Source organism: Plecotus auritus, assembly GCF_963455305.1.
Source record: "Plecotus auritus genome assembly, chromosome: 9".
Classification (NCBI taxonomy): Eukaryota; Metazoa; Chordata; class Mammalia; order Chiroptera; family Vespertilionidae; genus Plecotus; species Plecotus auritus.
Genome location: NC_137783.1, coordinates 135,141,937 through 135,161,579, shown reverse-complemented (window position 1 = coordinate 135,161,579; position 19,643 = coordinate 135,141,937). Strand labels below are relative to the sequence as shown.

General features: G+C 44.1%; 1 protein-coding gene and 1 pseudogene across 2 annotated transcripts in view; one reads left to right on the top strand and one right to left on the bottom strand.

The window, feature by feature from the left end:
* The window catches only part of LOC308233734 (large ribosomal subunit protein eL6-like), a 63,387-nt pseudogene that overhangs the window by 22,647 nt on the left and 21,097 nt on the right, over window positions 1–19,643 (top strand). The window lies entirely within an intron of this gene.
* LOC308258108 (glycine N-phenylacetyltransferase-like) lies at window positions 330–13,256 on the bottom strand (the record flags this gene model as incomplete). Its single annotated transcript, XM_080688363.1, has 6 exons — window positions 13,110–13,256; window positions 10,928–11,023; window positions 9,714–9,821; window positions 2,403–2,529; window positions 891–1,062; window positions 330–672 (listed from the first exon to the last, which is right to left on the bottom strand). Exons 2-6 carry the CDS (start codon window positions 11,006–11,008, stop codon window positions 330–332), a joined length of 831 nt encoding a protein of 276 aa, XP_080544489.1. The 5' UTR covers window positions 11,009–11,023; window positions 13,110–13,256.

Below are 19,643 nucleotides of genomic sequence, written 5' to 3'. Positions count from 1 at the left end.
GCTGATGAGAGTGTCATCCAGATCCCCAGAAGTGTGGGGGAACTAAACCATGTGGAGTGCCTGGGGCTGCTTTAACCTGAGACATCTAAGGGAAGCCAGAAGTAACTGGAGTGCAGGGAACATGGTATTGAATATTCACACTGCCTCCCCAGAGCCCACTACTTTACTGATAATTACAATTATGTACAATTTATTCTTTCTCTCTGCCCACCCATCCATTGTTCCAGTCACATGTTGGGTCCCATCTGATACTTGTTTATAGGACGGAGTCACAGAGGCACACAGTTCCACTGGTTCCAAGTACAGGGCATGTGGATATGATGCAGTTTTTAATTCAGTTTCTGCATAATTTTGTTATTCTTGTCAACGTGAGAATATACGGGGAAGCCAAGGTTGTTTAGAGCCTGGGTCTGGATATAGATGACATAGGAGATGAGGCCCTGCTTGCGGTACTCAGGCAGGGTGCCTGCCATCCGTATCTCTCCTGTCTGGTCCATCAGGGCCCAGCACACAGGGTTCCCCTCAGGCCCTAGCAGACAGAATGTGGGGAAGGTCTGTATACAGCGTTCGATGAATCTCTGGCTCCTCTCATTGCCGCCAAAATGCCAGAATTTATTCACCAGGGCAGCATGGGTAACATCCAGGGATGAGAGTTTAAACATTTCTTGATTGCTATGGAGATTCCAAGAGAAAAGTAAGTCCATGAGTACTTATTATATTTGTTCTTGTCCCTACTGTGTATAATACATTTCTGAAAACAATGATTTGGGCTGCTTTGAAGAATATTGACCGTAGGGGGGGAGAGGCAGGAGTGAAAGCAGAAAGAGAAGTTGGGAGGCTACTTCAGGAATGGGAGGTGTGAGTAGTGTAGTGACTTTTATCAAACTTACATGGCCTTGAGTTTGCCACCACCAGGTGGTAAGTTCTTTACATCCAACAGGGAAGGAATCAGTTTCTTTACAGTGTCAAGTTCCGCATAGAGAAAGCACTCTGTGTGCTTGACTTTGAAGGATTTCCTGGCTGCGAGATTTTGTATCACCTCATTCAGGTTGGACTGGGAACCTAGATGGGGTTTTAAGGAGACATGCAATTATTTCAGTGCATTTTATGGAGAAGCTGTCCAGTAGAGTGGTACATGTCTACATTTACAGTCTAAAAACCTAGGTTCTGGCTTAGTACTGTCAACGTGTAATCAGGCATCACATAGTCAGGATTTGGGCAATGAACATGCTCAGAGATTCATTCACAACCATAGGCATACCATTCGTGGCAATGCAAAGACTGGAACCAAGTTTTCTGGGTTACATGAACATATTGTTTTCATAATGATGCATTATAAAAACAGTAGTAGCCAACATCTCTTATGTGCTTACTCTGTTCATAGTATGCCAGATTGTTGCAGGAATAACCCACAATGCGCCCATGTCTCTTTGTATTTTTCCCTGGAATAGTCCCTTCCTGCACTGCATCTGGCCTTGCTCATATGGCTTGCTTTTTCCACTGGGAAAGCGTAAATTTGATGCATGGAGCGGCTAAAGGGGGCTTGTAACCTGGGCTTTCTTTGTGCTCCTGATTTCCTTGAGACCAACACTATATGGATAGGATTAAGCTACTCAGCTAAGGACTTGTGCTCCTATCATGCTGTACTATGGTGGCCAGCACCAACAGCCAGAACCGTCATTCAGGAATGTGAGTGAGGCCATACTAGAGCAGCCAGCACATAATCCATTCATTAACACCCTACAGCTGCAAGAGGAAATACAGGTGAAATCAGCAGAACTGCCTTGCAAAACCCAGCCCAAATGTTGATTCACAGTATTATGAGGTTTGCTCTGCAGTCCAAGTTAATTGACACAGCCAGGTATTGAGCTAAGCAATTCCTATTCAACATGCTATCTGATCTTTTCAACACCCCTGTGTTTTAGCCCATTGTTATCCTCGTTTTTATATATGATCTCAGGGAGGGTAAGTCATGTGGCTAGGATGATATAGCAAGTAACAGACAAATGCCATCCTAGGGAGTGTGATTCTGGATGGCATGCTGATAACCATGACGGTTTTTTTAATGACCTAGGAGGTGCTTTATGGCATGAGTTGTCATTGTTATTTCTGGCATGGAAGGCCCTAGGGGAAGCTCTGCCCTGGCACTCAGTCAACCTAAGGGATTCTAGATTTGTCTGCAAAATAAATTTGTGGCTATCAAACAATTATATTATGTTTCCTATATGAAGCCCATTTTTTGCAAGCTTTGAGGGTGTTTTTCCCCATTACAGGTATATTCACAGCTGAGTAAAAAACCTGATAGCAGGCTGAGGGTCTGAAGTATGGAGAAAGACATGAATCATAAGGGAAATTGTCAGGAGAGAGAAGTGAGTCAGCACAGTGCCCATCCTCTTACTTACTTTGGATCTGCAAATGCTGTGTCCAATTGATGACTTCTGGTGAGCCAAGCAATTCCTGACAGTCCTTGAGATTGTTGGAGTAGATTTGGTAACTATTTGTGTAGTGATCAAGGTCATCTACCATCTCCTGTTTGAATTGGGAAAAGCAGAATCAACCAAAATATTTGTATTTTGTGATTGCCATACCGGTTGTCAGTGTTTCTTTTTTTTTTCTTTTTTCTTTTTTTAATAAATCTTTATTGTTCAGATTATTACAGGTGTTCCTCTTTCCCCCCCAACCCATAGCTCTCCTCCACCTAATTCCCCACCCCACCCCACCCCATGCCCTTACCCCCGCCACTGTCTTCATCCATAGGTGTAAGATTTTTGTCCAGTCTGTTCCCGCACCCCTCACACCCTCTTCCCCCTGAGAATTGTCAGTCCACTCCCTTTCTATGTCCCTGATTCTATCATATTCACCAGTCCATTCTGTTCTTCAGATTTTTTATTCACTTGATTTTTAGATTCACTTGTTGGTAGGTATGTATTTGATGTCATTTTGTTGTTCATAATTTTTATCTTTACCTTTTTCTTCTTCTTCCTCTTCTTAAAGAATACCCTTCAGCATTTCACGTAATCCTGTTTTGGTGGTGATGAACTCCTTTAGCTTTTTCTTGTCTGTGAAGCTCTTTATCTGACCTTCAACTCTGAATGATAGCTTTGATGGGTAGAGTAATCTTGGTTGTAGGTTCTTGCTGTTCATCACTTTGAATATTTCTTGCCACTCCCTTCTGGCCTGCATAGTTTCTGTTGAGAAATCAGCTGACAGTCGTATGGGTACTCCCTTGTAGGTAACTAACCGTTTTTCTCTTGCTGCTTTCAAGATTCTCTCTTTGTCTTTTGCCCTTGGCATTTTAATTATAATGTGTCTTGGTGTGGTCCTCTTTGGATTCCTCTTGTATGGGGTTCTGTGCGCTTCCTGGACTTGTAAGTCTATTTCATTCACAAGGTAGGGAAGTTTTCTGTCATTATTTCTTCTAATAGGTTTTCACTATTTTGCTCTCTCTCTTCTTCTGGCAGCCTAAAAATTCGCATGTTGGTATGCTTAAAGTTGTCCCAGAGACTCCTTACACTATCTTCATATTTTTGGATTCTTTTTTCTTTTTGTTTTTCTGGTTGGGTGTTTTTTGTTTCCTCATATTTCAGATCTTTGGTTTGATTCTTGGGGTCCTTTGATCTACAGTTGAATTTTTGTATATTCTTTATTTCAGACAGTGTATGCTTAATTTCTGACTGGTCCTTTTCCATTTTTTTGGCATTCTCATTAAGATCCTTAAAGGTCTCACTAAGTTCCTCAGCGGATTTTAGAAGATTCTTGAGTAACCTTATAAATGTGGTTCTGAACTCTATGTCGTCCAGTAGTTTGCTTCCCTCCATTTCTTTCATTCGTGACATGTTTCTTTGTCTCCACATTTTGGTTGCTTCCCTGTGTTGATGGAGTGGCTTTGTGTGGTAGGTGACCTATAGGGGCCAGTAGCTCAGCCTCTCCAATCACCTGAGGAGGACGCTCTTGGTACACCCCTTTGTGGGCTGAGTGCAAAGTCTTGGTGTAGTTAAGCCTTGATTGCTGTTGGTACACTGGGAGGAATTGACCTCCAGGCCAACTGGCTGTGAGGACCTGCTGTGTCTATAATGGAAGAACTGCTGCGCTGGAGACACGCTTATGGTGCAGGACTTGTTTCAGTGGGGCTTTGGTGCTCACTGAGTCTGCCTCTTGAATGTGTCACTTATGGATGAGAGGAGTTGAAATCTGGTGTCTCACACTGACCACTAGGTACACTGGCTTCTGGATCTCCAATGGGGTGCAGGTCAGCTGTCTGAGGCCACCCAGCAGTAGCTACAGCGAGAACTACAGTTTTCTCCTCTTTGCTTGGGGTTTGGAGGTTTTGGAGCTGTCTGACCCAGGCTCCAAGTTTGCTAGGTTAAGCTGCGATAGTGCAGGCCATTCATATGCTAAAGCTGCTGCTTGGAGCTTGGGTGGGTTTGTAGATTGTGCAGGGTGGGGTCTCAGGGCTTCACTAGGCTGACCTCGTCCCCGTGTCCCACGCCCCAGCACAGTAAACAATTATTCTTGCGTGCAGCCCTGCAAGCAAGCCACTCTCACTTTCCGACCCTATGGCAGACAGTCCACCTTCTCCCTGTAAGAGTTTGGGTCCCCCGCGTCTCCCCCGAAACTGGAGTTCGGAGTAATTGGGAGCTTATCTCACTTTGGGTTGAAAAAAGCAGCGCTCCCAGTCGCCCGCCACCAGCCCGATAAGTGCGCCTCCATACCTCAGCTTTTCAGCACTTGTGCATGTCTCACTGCACTTTTCTCTTTCCTTCTAGTTGTAGAACTTCCACTCAGCCAGCTTTCCCTTGGTTCTGGGTGATAGACGTTTTGTCTTTCAGTTGTAGTTTTGAAATTGTTGTGCGAGGCAGCAGTTTAGGTGTTTACCTACGCCGCCATCTTGGATCCTCCCCTCAGTGTTTCATTATGCTCTGATATTTTTAAATATCAGGTGTTTTGTTGGTGTATTATTTTTATTGAGAAATTATTTATGTTATGAAGTCAAGTCAAAGACTTCCTAATTCAATTCATATTTAAAAATTTCCCGAATAAAACTATTCTGAACTCAAGTCCTGTTTTAAAATTTCAAACAAAAATGACCCATTTAAAATTTAACATTTCTTTCAAAAGGCACAGGACAGTCAGACTTTTAGTGAAATGCTTTTTGTACATGTTTATTCTCTGGTAGTAAATGTGTTAGCTCCAAAGGCTTCAGTAAACAAAAACAAAAGCAAAGCAAAACAAAACAAAAACAAAGATACTTTGTATTCTCTTATGATTTTTAAACAAATCAGATTAGGGAAATGTTCACATTGTAGCATGCTATGCAAATTCTTAGGAACAGACAGATGCAATTATCAGAACTTTCTAATCATCAGTAATGATCTTATATAATAGAAGGCCAGAGGTCATAAGCGTGAAGACCACAATGACCAGAGACCAGACCACCATGGCCCCTCACTGGGCTGGCCCTGTCCCCAAGCAAGCAGTTAGGGATGATCAGGTAGACAGTCAGAGTGGTTAGGGGTGATCAGGTAGGCAGACCAGCGGTTAGGGGTGACAGGTAGGCAGGCAAGTGGTTAGGGGCGATCAGGTAGGCAGATGGCCCCTCGCTGGGCTGGCCCCACCCCCAAGCAAGCAGTTAGGGGTGATCAGGCAGGCAGGCAGAGTGGTTAGGGGTGATCAGGTAGGCAGACCAGCGGTTAGGGGTGACAGGTAGGCAGGCAAGTAGTTAGGGGCGATCAGGTAGGCAGATGGCCCCTTGCTGGGCTGGCCCCACCCCCAAGCAAGCAGTTAGGCGTGATCAGGCAGGCAGGCAGAGTGGTTAGGTGTGATCAGGTAGGCAGGTCAGTGGTTAGGGGAGATCAGGTAGGCAGGCAAGTGGTTAGGGGTGATTATATAGGCAGGCAGCAGTTAGGGGCAATCAGCTAGGCTGATGGCCCCTGCCAGACTGGCCCCGCCACCCAGCAACCAGATAGGGGTGATCAGGCAGGCAGGCAGAGTGCTTAGGGGCAATCAGGTAGGCAGGCCAGCAGTTAGGGGCGATCCCTAGGCAGACAGCCCCTCACAGGGCTGGCCCTGACCCCAGCAAAGAAAGAGGGAGGCCCCGGCCAGCCAAGCCTTTGCACCCAGCCTATTGCCTGCAGAGGGAGGCCACCAGTGGCAGGGGAGGGGGGGGCAGCACTGCACAGATGGCAAGCAGTAGCAGTGGCGGGGTTGCGGCCAGCTGCCTGCAGCCGGGGGGAGGAAAGCCCCATAGGCCCTGATCTCAGGCCAGGCCTAGGGACCTTACCCGTGGGGTCCCGGATTATGAGACGGTGCAGGCCAGGCTGAGGGACCCCTGCAAGTGCACACATTTTTGTGCACCAGGCCTCTAGTTTTCTAAATAAAGAAGCAACATTTTCAAAACTAAAATCAAATAAAGTATTTAGCTAACATTTACAAAACTCAAGTAGAGAGTAAACTGACAGTGAACATCTTTGGCCAAAAGTATAAATCTTGCTTTAGACCAAAGATATCTACGAAATGTGGGCTCTGAACATGTCTCTGTAAAAATTGATGGAGGTAACAGACTTAGAATACCCACCTGTGAATGATGAAACAAAACAAAGTTATAAGATGAATAAGTTCTGAGGATCTAATGTACAGCATGGTGATTGTAGTTAGTAATACTGTATTATATATTCTTGAAAACTGCTAAGAGAGAAAATCTTAAATATTTTCATCACAAAAAAGAAATAGTCATATGTAACATGATGGAGGTGTCAACTACAATCATGGTAATGATCAAATATACACATTGCACATCTTAAACATACACAGTCTTATATGTCAATGATCTCTCATGAGATGGAAAACCTTATTTTTAAAACTGTATTTTTGAAAGTAACTCAAATAATACTTCTCATTGAAGTTTTATCCATAATACAGTCTCTTTTTTCCCCAAATTATTTGATTTGGTGAAATTTTTTTTTTTTTTACCATTTTTACTTATATACAAGTTATATACAAGTTTAATATTTTAATGTTAATAAACTAGAGGCCCGGTGCACAAATTCGTGCACCAGTGAGGTCCCTCAGCCTGGCCTGCGGGATCGGGCTAAAACTGGCTCTCCAACATCCCCCAAGGGGTCCTGGATTGCAAGAGGGTGCAGGCCAGGCCAAGGGTCCCCACTGGTGCACAATTAGGGCTGCGGAGGGATGCGGGAGGTTGGCCAGCTGGGGAGGGACTGCGCAAGGGCTCTAGGGCATGTCTAGCTTATCTCGCTTAGTCCCGATCAGCCGGACCCCAGCAGCAAGCTAAGCTACCGGTTGGAGCATCTGCCCCCTGATGTCAGTGCATGTCATAGTGAGCAGTTGAGTGGCCTTAGCATATCATTAGCATATTGTGCTTTTATTGGTTGAACAGACGACCGGATGACCAGACACTTAGCATATTAGGCTTTTTTTATATAGGATTTTTAGTTTTGAAATATTTTAACTATTTAATTTCATTAACTTTTACAAATTATCACAATATGTAACCAACAACTACAACCATGTCATTTTGCTATTAAAGTTTTCTAATTCACTGTATTGTTTTAGACATTATGTCTCACAATTTGTAATTTGTTTGCTTTGGATGAAGTCCTGTCCTGACCCTCTATAAAAAATTTTTATTTATCCTTGACATGCAATTTTTATAAATTTTCCACTAGGAAGCATTTCTGATCCTTTCCCTGGAAACTCTACTACATATGGTGGTTTTTTGTTTTTTTTTAAGCCCTATTATATTGACTTTATTGATGACAGTTGGTTAAAATACCATTCAACCTCTCAATGGGAATGCAGTATCACAAAGAGAAGTTGTGAGTTAGCACTAGTGAGTTGGTGTGGTTTCAAAGTTGATATTTTTAAAAGATGGGAAATAATTTTTCCCCATAGACTAAGAGTTAAAAATGGACCTAGAGTTTGATTCATACCAATAAAGATGTTGAGTCTGAGAAATGTTGCTTTAATATCTTTAACAAAAGATCAGCCTTTTGTCTATGCCCTCAACATAATCTTACATTAGCACAACCTTCCATTGGGTGCCTCTCTTCCCATAAACTAGTTGCAAGAAATAATGGAATACTATGCTGCTGTGAAAAAGAAGGAATTCTTACCATTTGCAACAGTATGGATGGAACTGGAGAGCATTATACTAAGTGAAAGAAGGCAGTCAGAGAAAGATAAGTATCACATGATCTTACTCATTTGTGGAATATAATGAACAACATAAACTGAGGAACCAAAATTGATCCAGAGTCATAGAAGCATCGAACAAACTGTCCAACCTATGAGGGAAGGCAGAGGTTGAGGGGGTAAGAGATCAACCAAAGGACTTATATGCATGCATATGAGCAAAACCAATGAAAACGGACGGGGGTGGGGGGAGGGAATAAGGCATGTGCTGGGGGCAGGGGCGGCTGGAGAGAGGTCAATGGGGGAAAAAGGAGACTTGTGTAATACTGTAAACAATAAAGAATCTAAATTTAAAAAAGGAAATATTGAAGGGTGCTTGGCATTCAGCATAACCAGGATGCGGTTTGGAGTCCTGTCTTGAAAACCAATTAAAACAATGAGTGAGTATGACAATGTCTTCTATATAATTTTAATCAGCTTTCCATCTGTGTTATTTCTTTTTATAATAAAGTTTATTTTCCAATTATAGTTGCTCTTCAATATAATTTTATAGTAGAGGCCGGAGCATAAAATTCATGCATGGGTAGGGTCCCAAGACTTGGCTGGTGATCAGAGCTAATCTGTGGAGTAATGGGCAGGGTGATTGGGGGGCGGCGCCAACCTGCTCACCGGCTAGCCCTGCCCACTGGCCAGCCCTGCCCCCCCCCCCACCAGTTGCCTCCCTCTGCAGGGTGACTGGTGGGGCAATCTGGGGGCCCCGTTGGCACCAACCTTGGCTGGCCTGGGTCCTGCAGGCTGGGGGCAGCACCTGCATTGAGCATCTGCCCCCTGGTGGTCAGTGTGCATCATAGTGACAGGTCATTCCACTGGTCATTCTGCCCTTCAGTTGATTTGCATATTAGGCTTTTATATATAGGACTAGGGGCCCAGTGCATGAAATTCCTGTATGGGAGGTGTCCCTAAGCCCCGCTTGCACCCTCTCCAATATGGGACCCCTCAGGGGGTTTTCAGACTGCCTTATGAGATTGGGCCTAAACTGGCAGTTGGAAATCCCTCTCACAATCCGGACTACTGGCTCCTAACCACTCTGCCTGCCTGCCTGCCTGATCACCCCTAACCACTCTGCCTGCCAGCCTGATCGCCCCCAACGGCCCCCCCATTCCAGCCAGGTCACCCCTAACTGCCCGCCCCGCCCCCTGACGGCCTGCTTGCCCTTAACTTCCCTCCCCTTCTGGCCTGTTTGCCCCTAACTGGCCCCCTTGTTGGCCTAATTAGCATATTACCCTTTTATTAGTATAGATTGGTTTCAGGTGTACAGCACAGTGGTTAGACAATCATTATCTCATTCAATTCTCCTGTTGCTGCACATTTCAGACCATGCTGTAATTTTTCTGTGGATTCATCTGTATTCTCTTCCAGGCTGTGGAATTTTTGAGGACAGGGACTGTTTACAATTCCTGGAATTCATTTCTATATGCCCAGGTCTCCCACATTGCCCATGCAGATATACACCTAGCAAATACATACATAGATGCACATTCATTCCATATCTGACACCTTACCTGCTCCTGAGGGCGGACAACTACTGTATTAAAATCAGGCCACTTGTCCACCAGAGCCTTCATCTTGAAAGGGTTTCCCTGGTTCATGTGGAAGATGGTCCCATAAACCTGCAGCATTACAAGAAAGCGGGAGGGTCAATATACAGGGGTTGGTAAAAGTAGGTTTATGGTTGTTCATCTGGAAAAAACATGGATGTTATGATTATTACCATAATTTTATTAACTCTGTTTCACGTACTCACAACTTTAAACCTACTTTTCCCAAATCCTATATTATGAAAGGACATTAAAGTAACTTGATTGATCAAGACATGGTTATTTCTATGAAATCATGGAATTCTCTCATTGAAAGGTCTCTAATGAGTATTTCTGCCAAGCAATTTTATGTTTTAGTGTTTTGCCTCAATAAATGTATCTTTTAGAAATATATTTACATTGTAAAACATTCAGACTAATAAAATTTATGAATAAAAATTATGAATTCTCCCATTGTAGAATTTAATAAACATTTAGAGTAATGTATGTCAATTATACCTCAATTTTAAAAAGGTGAAAAAAATCTTTTAATAGATTTCCTACTATTCATGTACATACACAAGAAATTTTACAAAATAAAAATTTCAGATAATATGATTTTAAAGTGTTTTTCTCAATTGAATTAATACATTCTAGTCATATTTCTTTTCCAATAAATAAAAATAATTTTAATGACTTCAGAGCATTCTTTGACATGGATGAACAAACCTTATTTCTTAAACTTTTCTTTTTATATATATTTTTATTAATTTCAGAGAGGAAGGGAGAAGGATAGAGAGATAGAAACATCAATGATGAGAATTATTGATTGGCTGCCTCTTGCATGCCCCCCACTGGGGATCAAGCCCACAAACCAGGCAGGTGCCCTTGACCAGAATCGAACCAGGGACCCTTCAGTCCTTAGGCCAATGCTTTATCCACTGAGCCAAATTGCTTGCCCTTAACTATAGCTATGTCGTAAACTTTTAATTTATTCACATGAAGTAGCAAAGATAGTACAAAGAAGCTCCACACTATACCTCCCTTGCAAAGAGGTGATGTGAACATGAGTGTAAATGAGACGGAGCATGAGTGAATTCCCACCACAAAATAGCTGCTCATTAAAACATCATCCTCTTCCCCACTTCTATCAAAAGAATACACAACCCTTTCTTTCCCTGAGATTGTCTCACTCTCACCTTTAAGGACTCAGGAAGGCTCTTCCTTAAGGATTTTTCTAGCATCTGCAGCATCTGTGGAACCCGCAAGTGGAGCATCATGGCAGGTATTTTAGCCTAGAGGGAGGATCCACAAACAGCCAGGATGAGAAAACTTTGAACCCGTAGGAATTAGATCCACTCACCTTTACCTGAATCTTAGTAGGTAACAAGTAAGATAACTCTGCCCACTTCTAAAATAACTGCCTTTTGGGGAGAGAAAGTAGAGTCTCACTAGATTTCTACCGTTACTATGAAGGAGAGCAACATAAAAGTTCGGATGGGACCACCACCAAGAGACAAGAGTAGCAAGTTTTATGCTGAAGTTCAGGACCATCTTCAGTGCCTTCTATTGGTGTTATACACACTGAAGTCCTCGGTAACACCAAGGAAGGAGGAAGCTGGCAGAAAGCACCTGGTTCTGTTTTTGAAAATGTTCCCTTCACTTTCTTACACTACCCTGAAATTTTATTTAATAAACATTTATGTTAACAAATATGTTCTTTAAGTATTCTAGTGCGTCTTTGGGGATTAGGTTGCAGTCAGTGAGTCCCCCAGTACCACCACTAACAACCTCGGTAGCCTTGGAAAAGTTCCTTACCCTCTTGGTTCCATGGTTTACTCATTACTCCTAATGAAAATAGATTCTACCTAGAAAATGATTGTCTCTTTCCCATCTTGCAAGATGGAGGGTGAAGAAGCTGAGAAGCTGGATACTAAGGAGAAGAAACCCGGAGCCAAGAAGGCTTATGCTGGTGACAAGGTCAAGAAGGGTAACTCCAAGGTTAATATGTATAAGAAGAGGAAACTCCACAGAGGTGAAACCCTGTCCTGGTCAGAGGAATTGGCAGATATTCCTGGTCGGCTATGTATTCCTTTTTTTAAAATTTATTTATTGATTAAGGTGTGTGTCCCTCAGCCCAGCCTGAACCCTCTCCAATCTGCGACCCCTTGAGGGATGTCCGACTGGCAGTCAGACATCCCTCTCACAATCCAGGACTCCTGGCTCCCAACCATTTGCTTGCCTCTGTTTGATTGCCCCTAACTGCTTCTGCCTGCCAGCCTGATTACCCCCTAACCACTCCCCTGCCAGCTTGATCGACACCTAACTGCTCCCCTGCAGGCCCGATTGCCCCTAAGTGCCTTCCCCTGCCAGCCTGGTCACCCCCAAATGCCCACCCCTTCAGGCCTGGTCCCCACCAACTTCCCACCCCTGCAGGCCTGGTTACCACAAACTGCCCACCCCTGCAGGCCTGGTCAACCCCAACTGCCCTCACCTGCAGGCCTGGTCAACCCCAACTGTCCTCCCTGCAGGCTTGGTCCTCCCCAATGGCTCTCCCCTGCAGACCTGGTCCCTGCAACTGCCCTCCCTGCATGCCTGGGTCCCCCCCGCAACTGCCCTCCCTTGCAGGACTGGTCCCTTCCAACTGCCCTCCCCCTGCTGGCCATCTTGTGGCAGCCAACTTGTGTCCACATGGGGGCAGCCATCTTTGACCACATCGGGGCAGCCATTGTGTGTGTTGGAGTGATTGTCAATTTGCATATTACCTCTTTATTATATAGGATATTAAACAAAATTTTAAAATTTAAAAAACCTATTTTATGGTCAGAGCATTATAGATAAAATCTTTTAAATTACCACCCCCCCCACACACACAATTTAAATGAACAGTACATCTGGTCTAAATATTTCCTCTCTGATTTTAATAGAGTACTTTACTCTCCTGGTTAACATTTTCCCAAGGAACAAGCAGCCTCCTTTAGACTGTTTCCCCAAGGAAAAATAAAATAATGTCTGCATAGTATCTCTATACACTAGGTGCTAAGTTAATCTTACTTGGACCAAGAATCCTTTCTTGCCAATGTTATTACCTCGCCCTTCACCCACCAGCTTCCAAAATCCCTTCATAACATTTGTTTGTTCAGAATGGAGAACTGACTTAGTCCTCCTGAGGATTTTTCTACCGTACATCTACTGTGTACATAGTAGGTGCAGAAACGTTTTCTCTCAAATGGAATAGATTCCCTTTCCCATGGTCCAAGTATCACTAAATAGCTCAACACTTCCCCTCTAAAACCACCAAGGTCATTAGTTGTAGGAGAAAAGGGAGAAGGGGGCGGGTGTCACAAAGCAGTGGTTCTTTCCAGTAAGATGAATTCTCACCTGGAAGGTGAACTCCACGCAGACTGGTCTCCAGGAACAAATGAAAGGCAGCAGACTTTTCCAGACTAAAAAATCCCCTTTGTCCTTGTATGCACAGCTCAGACCTGCAAAGCGTGTTTTGGTAAATTTTCTACAGAAATCATTAAGCTGAAGCACTTAATGCAGGACTTGCCCATTTAAAGGCTGGGAGGAATGGGAAACTTCTGTTAACTGGGGTGGGATCCAGAGGCATTCAGTCCCTCCCTCTTGGTGGCTTATTCAGCAAGCTGGTTCTTCAAGTCTGGGAGTCTGCTTGTGTCCCAGGGTTGGATCCATTTACTAGTGTTTGTCCAGTTGTCTAATAGTTGTGCTTCAGTTTTCTCATCCACAGGTAGGGTGAATAATAGTACCCACTCTTCCTGGTGTTTTTGTTTTTAAGTTAAATAAGCTGACATTTATGAAGTGCTATCAGAAGTGATAATATTGTTCAATTTCTTTGAAAATAATATAGGTTCCATAAGTGTAAACTTGTTTCAACTCCACAAAATTGTAGCTTAAGATCTGTGTGTTTTTAAATTATACCTCATTTTAAAAGATAGAAAACGAGAACCTCTGTGTATTAAACTTACTGAGTTAATTGTATGTCCAAATTTTTAAAAAATTGTTCTTCTAATTAAATGCTGTTTTGTCATATTTTTAACTAGAGGCCCGGTGCATGAAATTTGTGCACGGGGAGGGGGCTGTCCCTCAGCCCATCAGCACCCTCTTCAATCTGGGACCCCTCGAAGAATGTCCTACTGCTGGTTTACAGGGATCAGGCCTATACTGGCAGTCGGACATCCCTCTCGCAATCCGGGACTGCTGGCTCCTAACCGCTCACCTGCCTGCCTGCCTGATTGCCCCTAAGCACTCTGCCTGCTGGCCTGCTCACACCCAACTGCCCCTGGCTGCCAGCCTGCTCGCCCTCAAATGCCCCCCACCAGCCTGATCATCCCCAACTGCCCCCTGTGGCACTGTGCTCGCCCCCAACTGCCTCCCCTGCCAGCCGGCTCACCCCAACTGCCCCCCTGCTGGCCTGCTCGCCCCCACCTTCCCTCCCCACTGGCCTGCTCATCCTCAACTGACCACTGCTGGCCTGCTCTTTCCAAACTGCCCCCGTCCACCAGCCTGATCACCCCCAACTGCCCCCTGTGCCAGTGTGCTCACCCCCAACTGCCTCCCCTGCCAGCCTGCTCATCCCAACTGCCCCCCTGCTGGTCTGCTCGCCTCCATCTTCCCTCCTCACTGGCCTGCTTGCCCCCAACTGACCCCTGCTGGCCTGCCCGCTCCAAACTGCCCCCCCGCTGCTGTCGTGATCACCTCCAACTGACCCCCACTGATGGGGTGAGGGACTGAAGGCTGTTTTCAGGCTGGTCACGCCCCCTGGCGATCCAGGCTCCCAGCCCCTCCTTTTTTTCTTTTCTTTCTTTTTTTTCAGTGCCTCCTTGTGCAGAGGCCAGGGCCGGCTGGAAGCAGGTATCTGGGATTTACTTATCTTCTACAATTGAAACTTTGTAGCCTTGAGCAGAGGCCAGGGCAGGCCTGGGCAGGTGGGAAGCGTGGCTTCCTCCATTGACAGGGGCAACTCAAGCCTCCTGCTCATTCCAGCTCCGTGGCTGCCGCCATCTTGGTTGGGCTAATTTGCATACTCACTCCTGATTGGCTATGGGTATAGCAGAGTGATGGTTAATTTGCATGTTTCTCTTTTATTAGTGTAGATGTATTTAACATTTTTTATTTTATTAGTACATTTTCTTTATTCTAAATTTTTCAATTACATTTGACATACAATATTATATTAGTTTCAGGTGAACAACATATTAGTAAGACATTTATATAATGTTTTACAAAGTCATCATGCTGATCAGTCTAGTACCCATCTGACATCAAAGATAGTTAACACAACATTATTGACTATACTAGAGGCCCAGTGCACAAAATTCATGCACGGGAGAGGGGGGGGGGTCCCTCAGCCCAGCCTGTACCCTCTCAAATCTGGGACCCCATGAGGGATGTCCAACATCCCTCTCACAATCCAGGACTGCTGGCTGCCAACCATTCGCTTGCCTCTGCCTGACTGCCCCTAACTGCTTCTGCCTGCCAGCCTGATTACCCCCTAACCACTCCCCTGCCAGCATGGTTGACACCTAACTGCTCCCCGGCCAGCCTGATTGCCCCTAACTGCCCTCCCCTGCTGGCCTGGTCACCCCTAACTGCTCTTCTCTGCTGGCCTGGTCACCCCTAACTTCCCTCCCTGCTGGCCTGATTGTCCACAACTGCCCTCCCCTGAAGACCTGATCTCCTCCAACTGCCCTCCTCTGATGGCCAAGTCACCCCTAACTGCCCTCCTTGCTAGCCTGAATGCACACAACTGCCCTCCCCTGCAGGCCTGGTCCCCCCCAATTGTCCTCGCCTGCAGGCCTGGTCCCCCCCAACTGCTCTCCCCTTCAATCCTGGTCCCCCCCAACTGCCATCCCCTGCTGACCTGGTCTCCCCAACTCCCTCCTCTGCAGGCCCGGTCCCCCCTAACTGCCCTCCCTGCTTGCCTGATTGCCCACAACTGCCCTACCCTGCTGACCTAGTCCCCCCAACTGTGCTCCCCTGCTGGGCTGGTACCCCCTAATGCCCTCCCCTACAGGCCAGGGTCCCCCCCAACTGCCCTCCCTTGCTGGCCTGGTCTCCCACAACTGCCCTCCTCTGCTGTCCTGGTAACCTCCAACTGTCCTCCTCTGCTGGCCTGGCCACCCCTAACTCCCCACAACTGCCCTCCCTTGTAGACCATCTTGTGGTGGCCATCTTGTGTCCACATGGGGGCAGCCATCTTTGACCACGGGGGGTGGCCATCTTGTGTTTTGGAGTGATGGTCAATTTGCATATTACTTTTATTAGATAGGACTCCCTATGCTGTATTTTATTCTCAATAATTTGCCTTCCTTTATGTGTGTAAGCCTAAAACCTGATAACCTTTATATCACTTCTCTGTTTACTAGGTACCTGGAGCTGCTGGTGAGAAGTAGGAAGTCAGTGTGATTCTTAGTCTTCTAACCATAACCCATCTGTTCCCTCTCTCTGGAACTTGTAAGAATTTGTCTTCATCTCTGGTGCTCTGAAATTGCACAGTAGTATATCTAATGAGTTCTTTTCACACTCAGTCTGAAGTGCATTCTTTCAATCTTAAGACATTCTTCACTTTTGGAAACATTTCCGCTAAGTCTGCCTTTTCTTTCCTTTTCCTCCTTTTAAATTACTGTGATTACTCCATTTGTACTGTTCTCACTTTCTGGAATGCCATTTAGGTGGATGTTCAAACTTGTCAGTGTTGTTCAGTTCTCTTGCCTTTTCTTTCATATTTCCCATTTGGTCTTCATTTTGTGTTATGCTCTGCTAGATCATCCAGCTTTCTAATTTTCTGTCAACAGTTTCCACTTTGCTACTCAGTCTGTCTACTGAGATTTTTTACTGAAATTCCATTACTTAATTTCCAAAATCTCTAAGTGATTCTTTCATATGCATGTAGCAGGAAATACTTGATAGTCTGCTCTTTGTTCTACTTCTCCTTCAGCAGGTGTGAATTCAGCCACAGGTTGAGTCTGATGCCTCTCTTTTCCTTGTGAATTCTTTAGTCATTCCTGGTTTTCATTTTATCTTTGAGTTTGAGAATTCCTCTCCACACCTAAAAAAGTGACAGTTGCACGTGCCTGGTATTTTGGGAAGATGGGGTGGGACATATTGTAAGACATGACAATAGTTTGCCATCTTTTTGTTAAGACCCTCTGCTCTTCCAAGGGTCAGAAACTCTGTTCCTTCCCAACCCCAGTATCCCTCCTCACTGCCTCACAATAGCAAAATGCTTAGCAAAATCAGAATGGAATCAAGGGTCAACGTGCCAAGCTTTGGGTAATCTAGGTCTGATCAATAATAGGTCTGAGTTGGGTTTCCTCCATCTTATGTGTTGACTATAGGCTGATCCTCCACCTTGTGCCTTCCTAGCAGACATTTCACATGTATGATAGGTGGTGGATTCTTGCTGTTTCGTTTCTCCCTAATCCTGATCTTCACTCTCCAGCTTGTAGGAATTCCCCAACACCACTGAAGTATTAATGAATTCTTCTCTTCCCTGGCTCTTATTGATGTTAATTTAATCATTAAATGAGGCTTAGGCAGATGATAACTAGACTCCACCTGCAATATTGAGCCCATTCTCTAACATGCACTTCTACAATCCTCTTTATATCTATTTTTACAAGTGCACATATTTAACTGCATTTTTGAAATGGGAAATAAAAACATAGCATGCTAATGTAATTTGCCCAGTATCTTCCACTGAGTGGATGAACTACACCCAAAGGTAGACACACTCCTGAACTCTAGTCCTTCCTTGTTACCACATTACCTAGTGCACCAGATTTGGGCATTTAAAACAATAATCTATAGTTCCACTACATGTAGCAGTCACAAGTCACTGATATATATATATATTAGAGGCCCGTTACATGAAGATTCATGCAATAGGCCTTCCTTCCCTGGCTTCTGGCACTGGTTTTCATCCGGCACCCAAGACTCCGGGCCGCAGTGGAGCCAAGCCTTCAGCCTTCAGCAGAGCCAAACCTTCAGCCTTCAGTGGAGCCTTCAGTCTTCAGTCTTCAGTATTCAGTCTTCAGTCTTCACTCAGGCAGAGCCTTCAGTCTTTGCTCTGTGCCTGCATATGCAAATTAACCTGCCATTTTGTTGGGTTACTTTGCATACTCACTCCTGATTGGCTAGTGGGCATCAAGGAGGTATGGTCAATTTGCATCTTTTTCTTTTATTAGTGTAGATATATATGCCAGAGAGGGAGGGAGAGGGAGAGAGAGATGGAAACATCAATGATCAGAGAGAATCATTGATGAGCTGCCTCCTGCATATCTTTCACTAGGGATCACGGCTGCAACACTGGTATGTGTCCTGACCAGGAATCAAACCAGGAGGTCAATGCTCAAGCACTGAGCCATGCCAGCTGGGCCTTACAAAAGCTCTTGATAGAGTACTATTATTTACCCCGGGCAGGAAATCCTTAGTATTAAAACAAATAAGAAAGTTACCAGAGACAATTGAGTTATGTTATGTAGACTTGGGGTCTAGAAACTTTAAGTCTTTAGATGGACATGAGTGTGAATCCTGAGGTATTCTGAATATTTTTTCTACCATCTACATCAAACAATAAGGCACTCAGCATACTAAAAGATATCCAAAGATATGCATCAAAAATGGCAAAGTCATCTTGTTTCCCATAAAATATCTTATCTTCATCTTTAAGGACATTGGATTGTTCCTTTAAAAGAACTCCCTAGTGAAGTTAGCATCCATGAGCTTTGTAAAAGAAGCAACTTGGTTGGGACCTCCAGCTCAAGGAAGACTAAAAAAATATTACAGATGTGAGAGGAGTTGAGAGTGAAATACAAAATGAATGTCCTAGGTGAATGGCCTGAGCCTTTTCTAAAGCAAGTAGATTAATCATAGACCAATGAATTCCTCACCAATTCTTGAAGAATTGAAATAATCAGAGAATGTATTTAATATTTTTTCCATTTCAGTTATAATAATAAGGGAAGGTATCATTTATTGTGGACCAGATAGTGGACACTGAAATTTATATGAAATATCTTATTTAATTATTTTAATAAGTTAGAGTTAGTAGGCAGTGCTATTCTCATTCTACATATGAAAATTTTAAGATACAAACATTCTTATCTCTAACACTAATTTTTATTAGTAAAAAGAACTATGACTTTGAAGAAATAATTGATTCTGATTTCCTGCAGAGAGTTATAAAATAAATTTTAACCACTTTATGTGTCAGAAAGCAAGAAAGCTTTCAAACATTAATGAGGCCATGTCCAACAAATTTAAGAATCAACAGAATAGGGGGTTCTATTGGTGAAAGTTGCAGTAATGGAGAGCTATGACTGTCATTGAAATACATCAACTCTATGAGGCATTAGGAGTCCACAATTACACACAGACAATGTGGTATTATTAACTTATTTATTGGATCATTAAAAAACGTGAAAATCAATTAATCCTATCCACAACATAAGGCATTATTAAAATTTGGACCTTTATTTTATAAAATTACAAATCCTTAAAATTACAACAATAACACATTAAACTCCACCCTCACTTTGCCTGCTGTGTTCCACAGTAAATCCTATTGATTTCATAAATGTCATGAGATCTCGACTTTTGTGCTGGTGTCATGAGTGGGGTGTGCTCTCCTTTACCTGACTGAGGTGCTTCTCCCTTTTTCAGTGGCATCAGCCTCTTCCTCCTCACTGACCACAGGTACTTCTTGGGGGGGGGTGGGGCTTATCTTGTCCACTGTAATCCTTCCTGCTCTTGACAAAGGCACTAAAAACTAAAAACAAATGGCAGCTTTCATGTGTGGAGGTCTCCAGCTTAGCTCGGAAAGCACTTTGAAGAATGCCAGATTGTGTATGCAACTTACCTTGGGGTGGTATGAAGGGGGCTCATGACAAG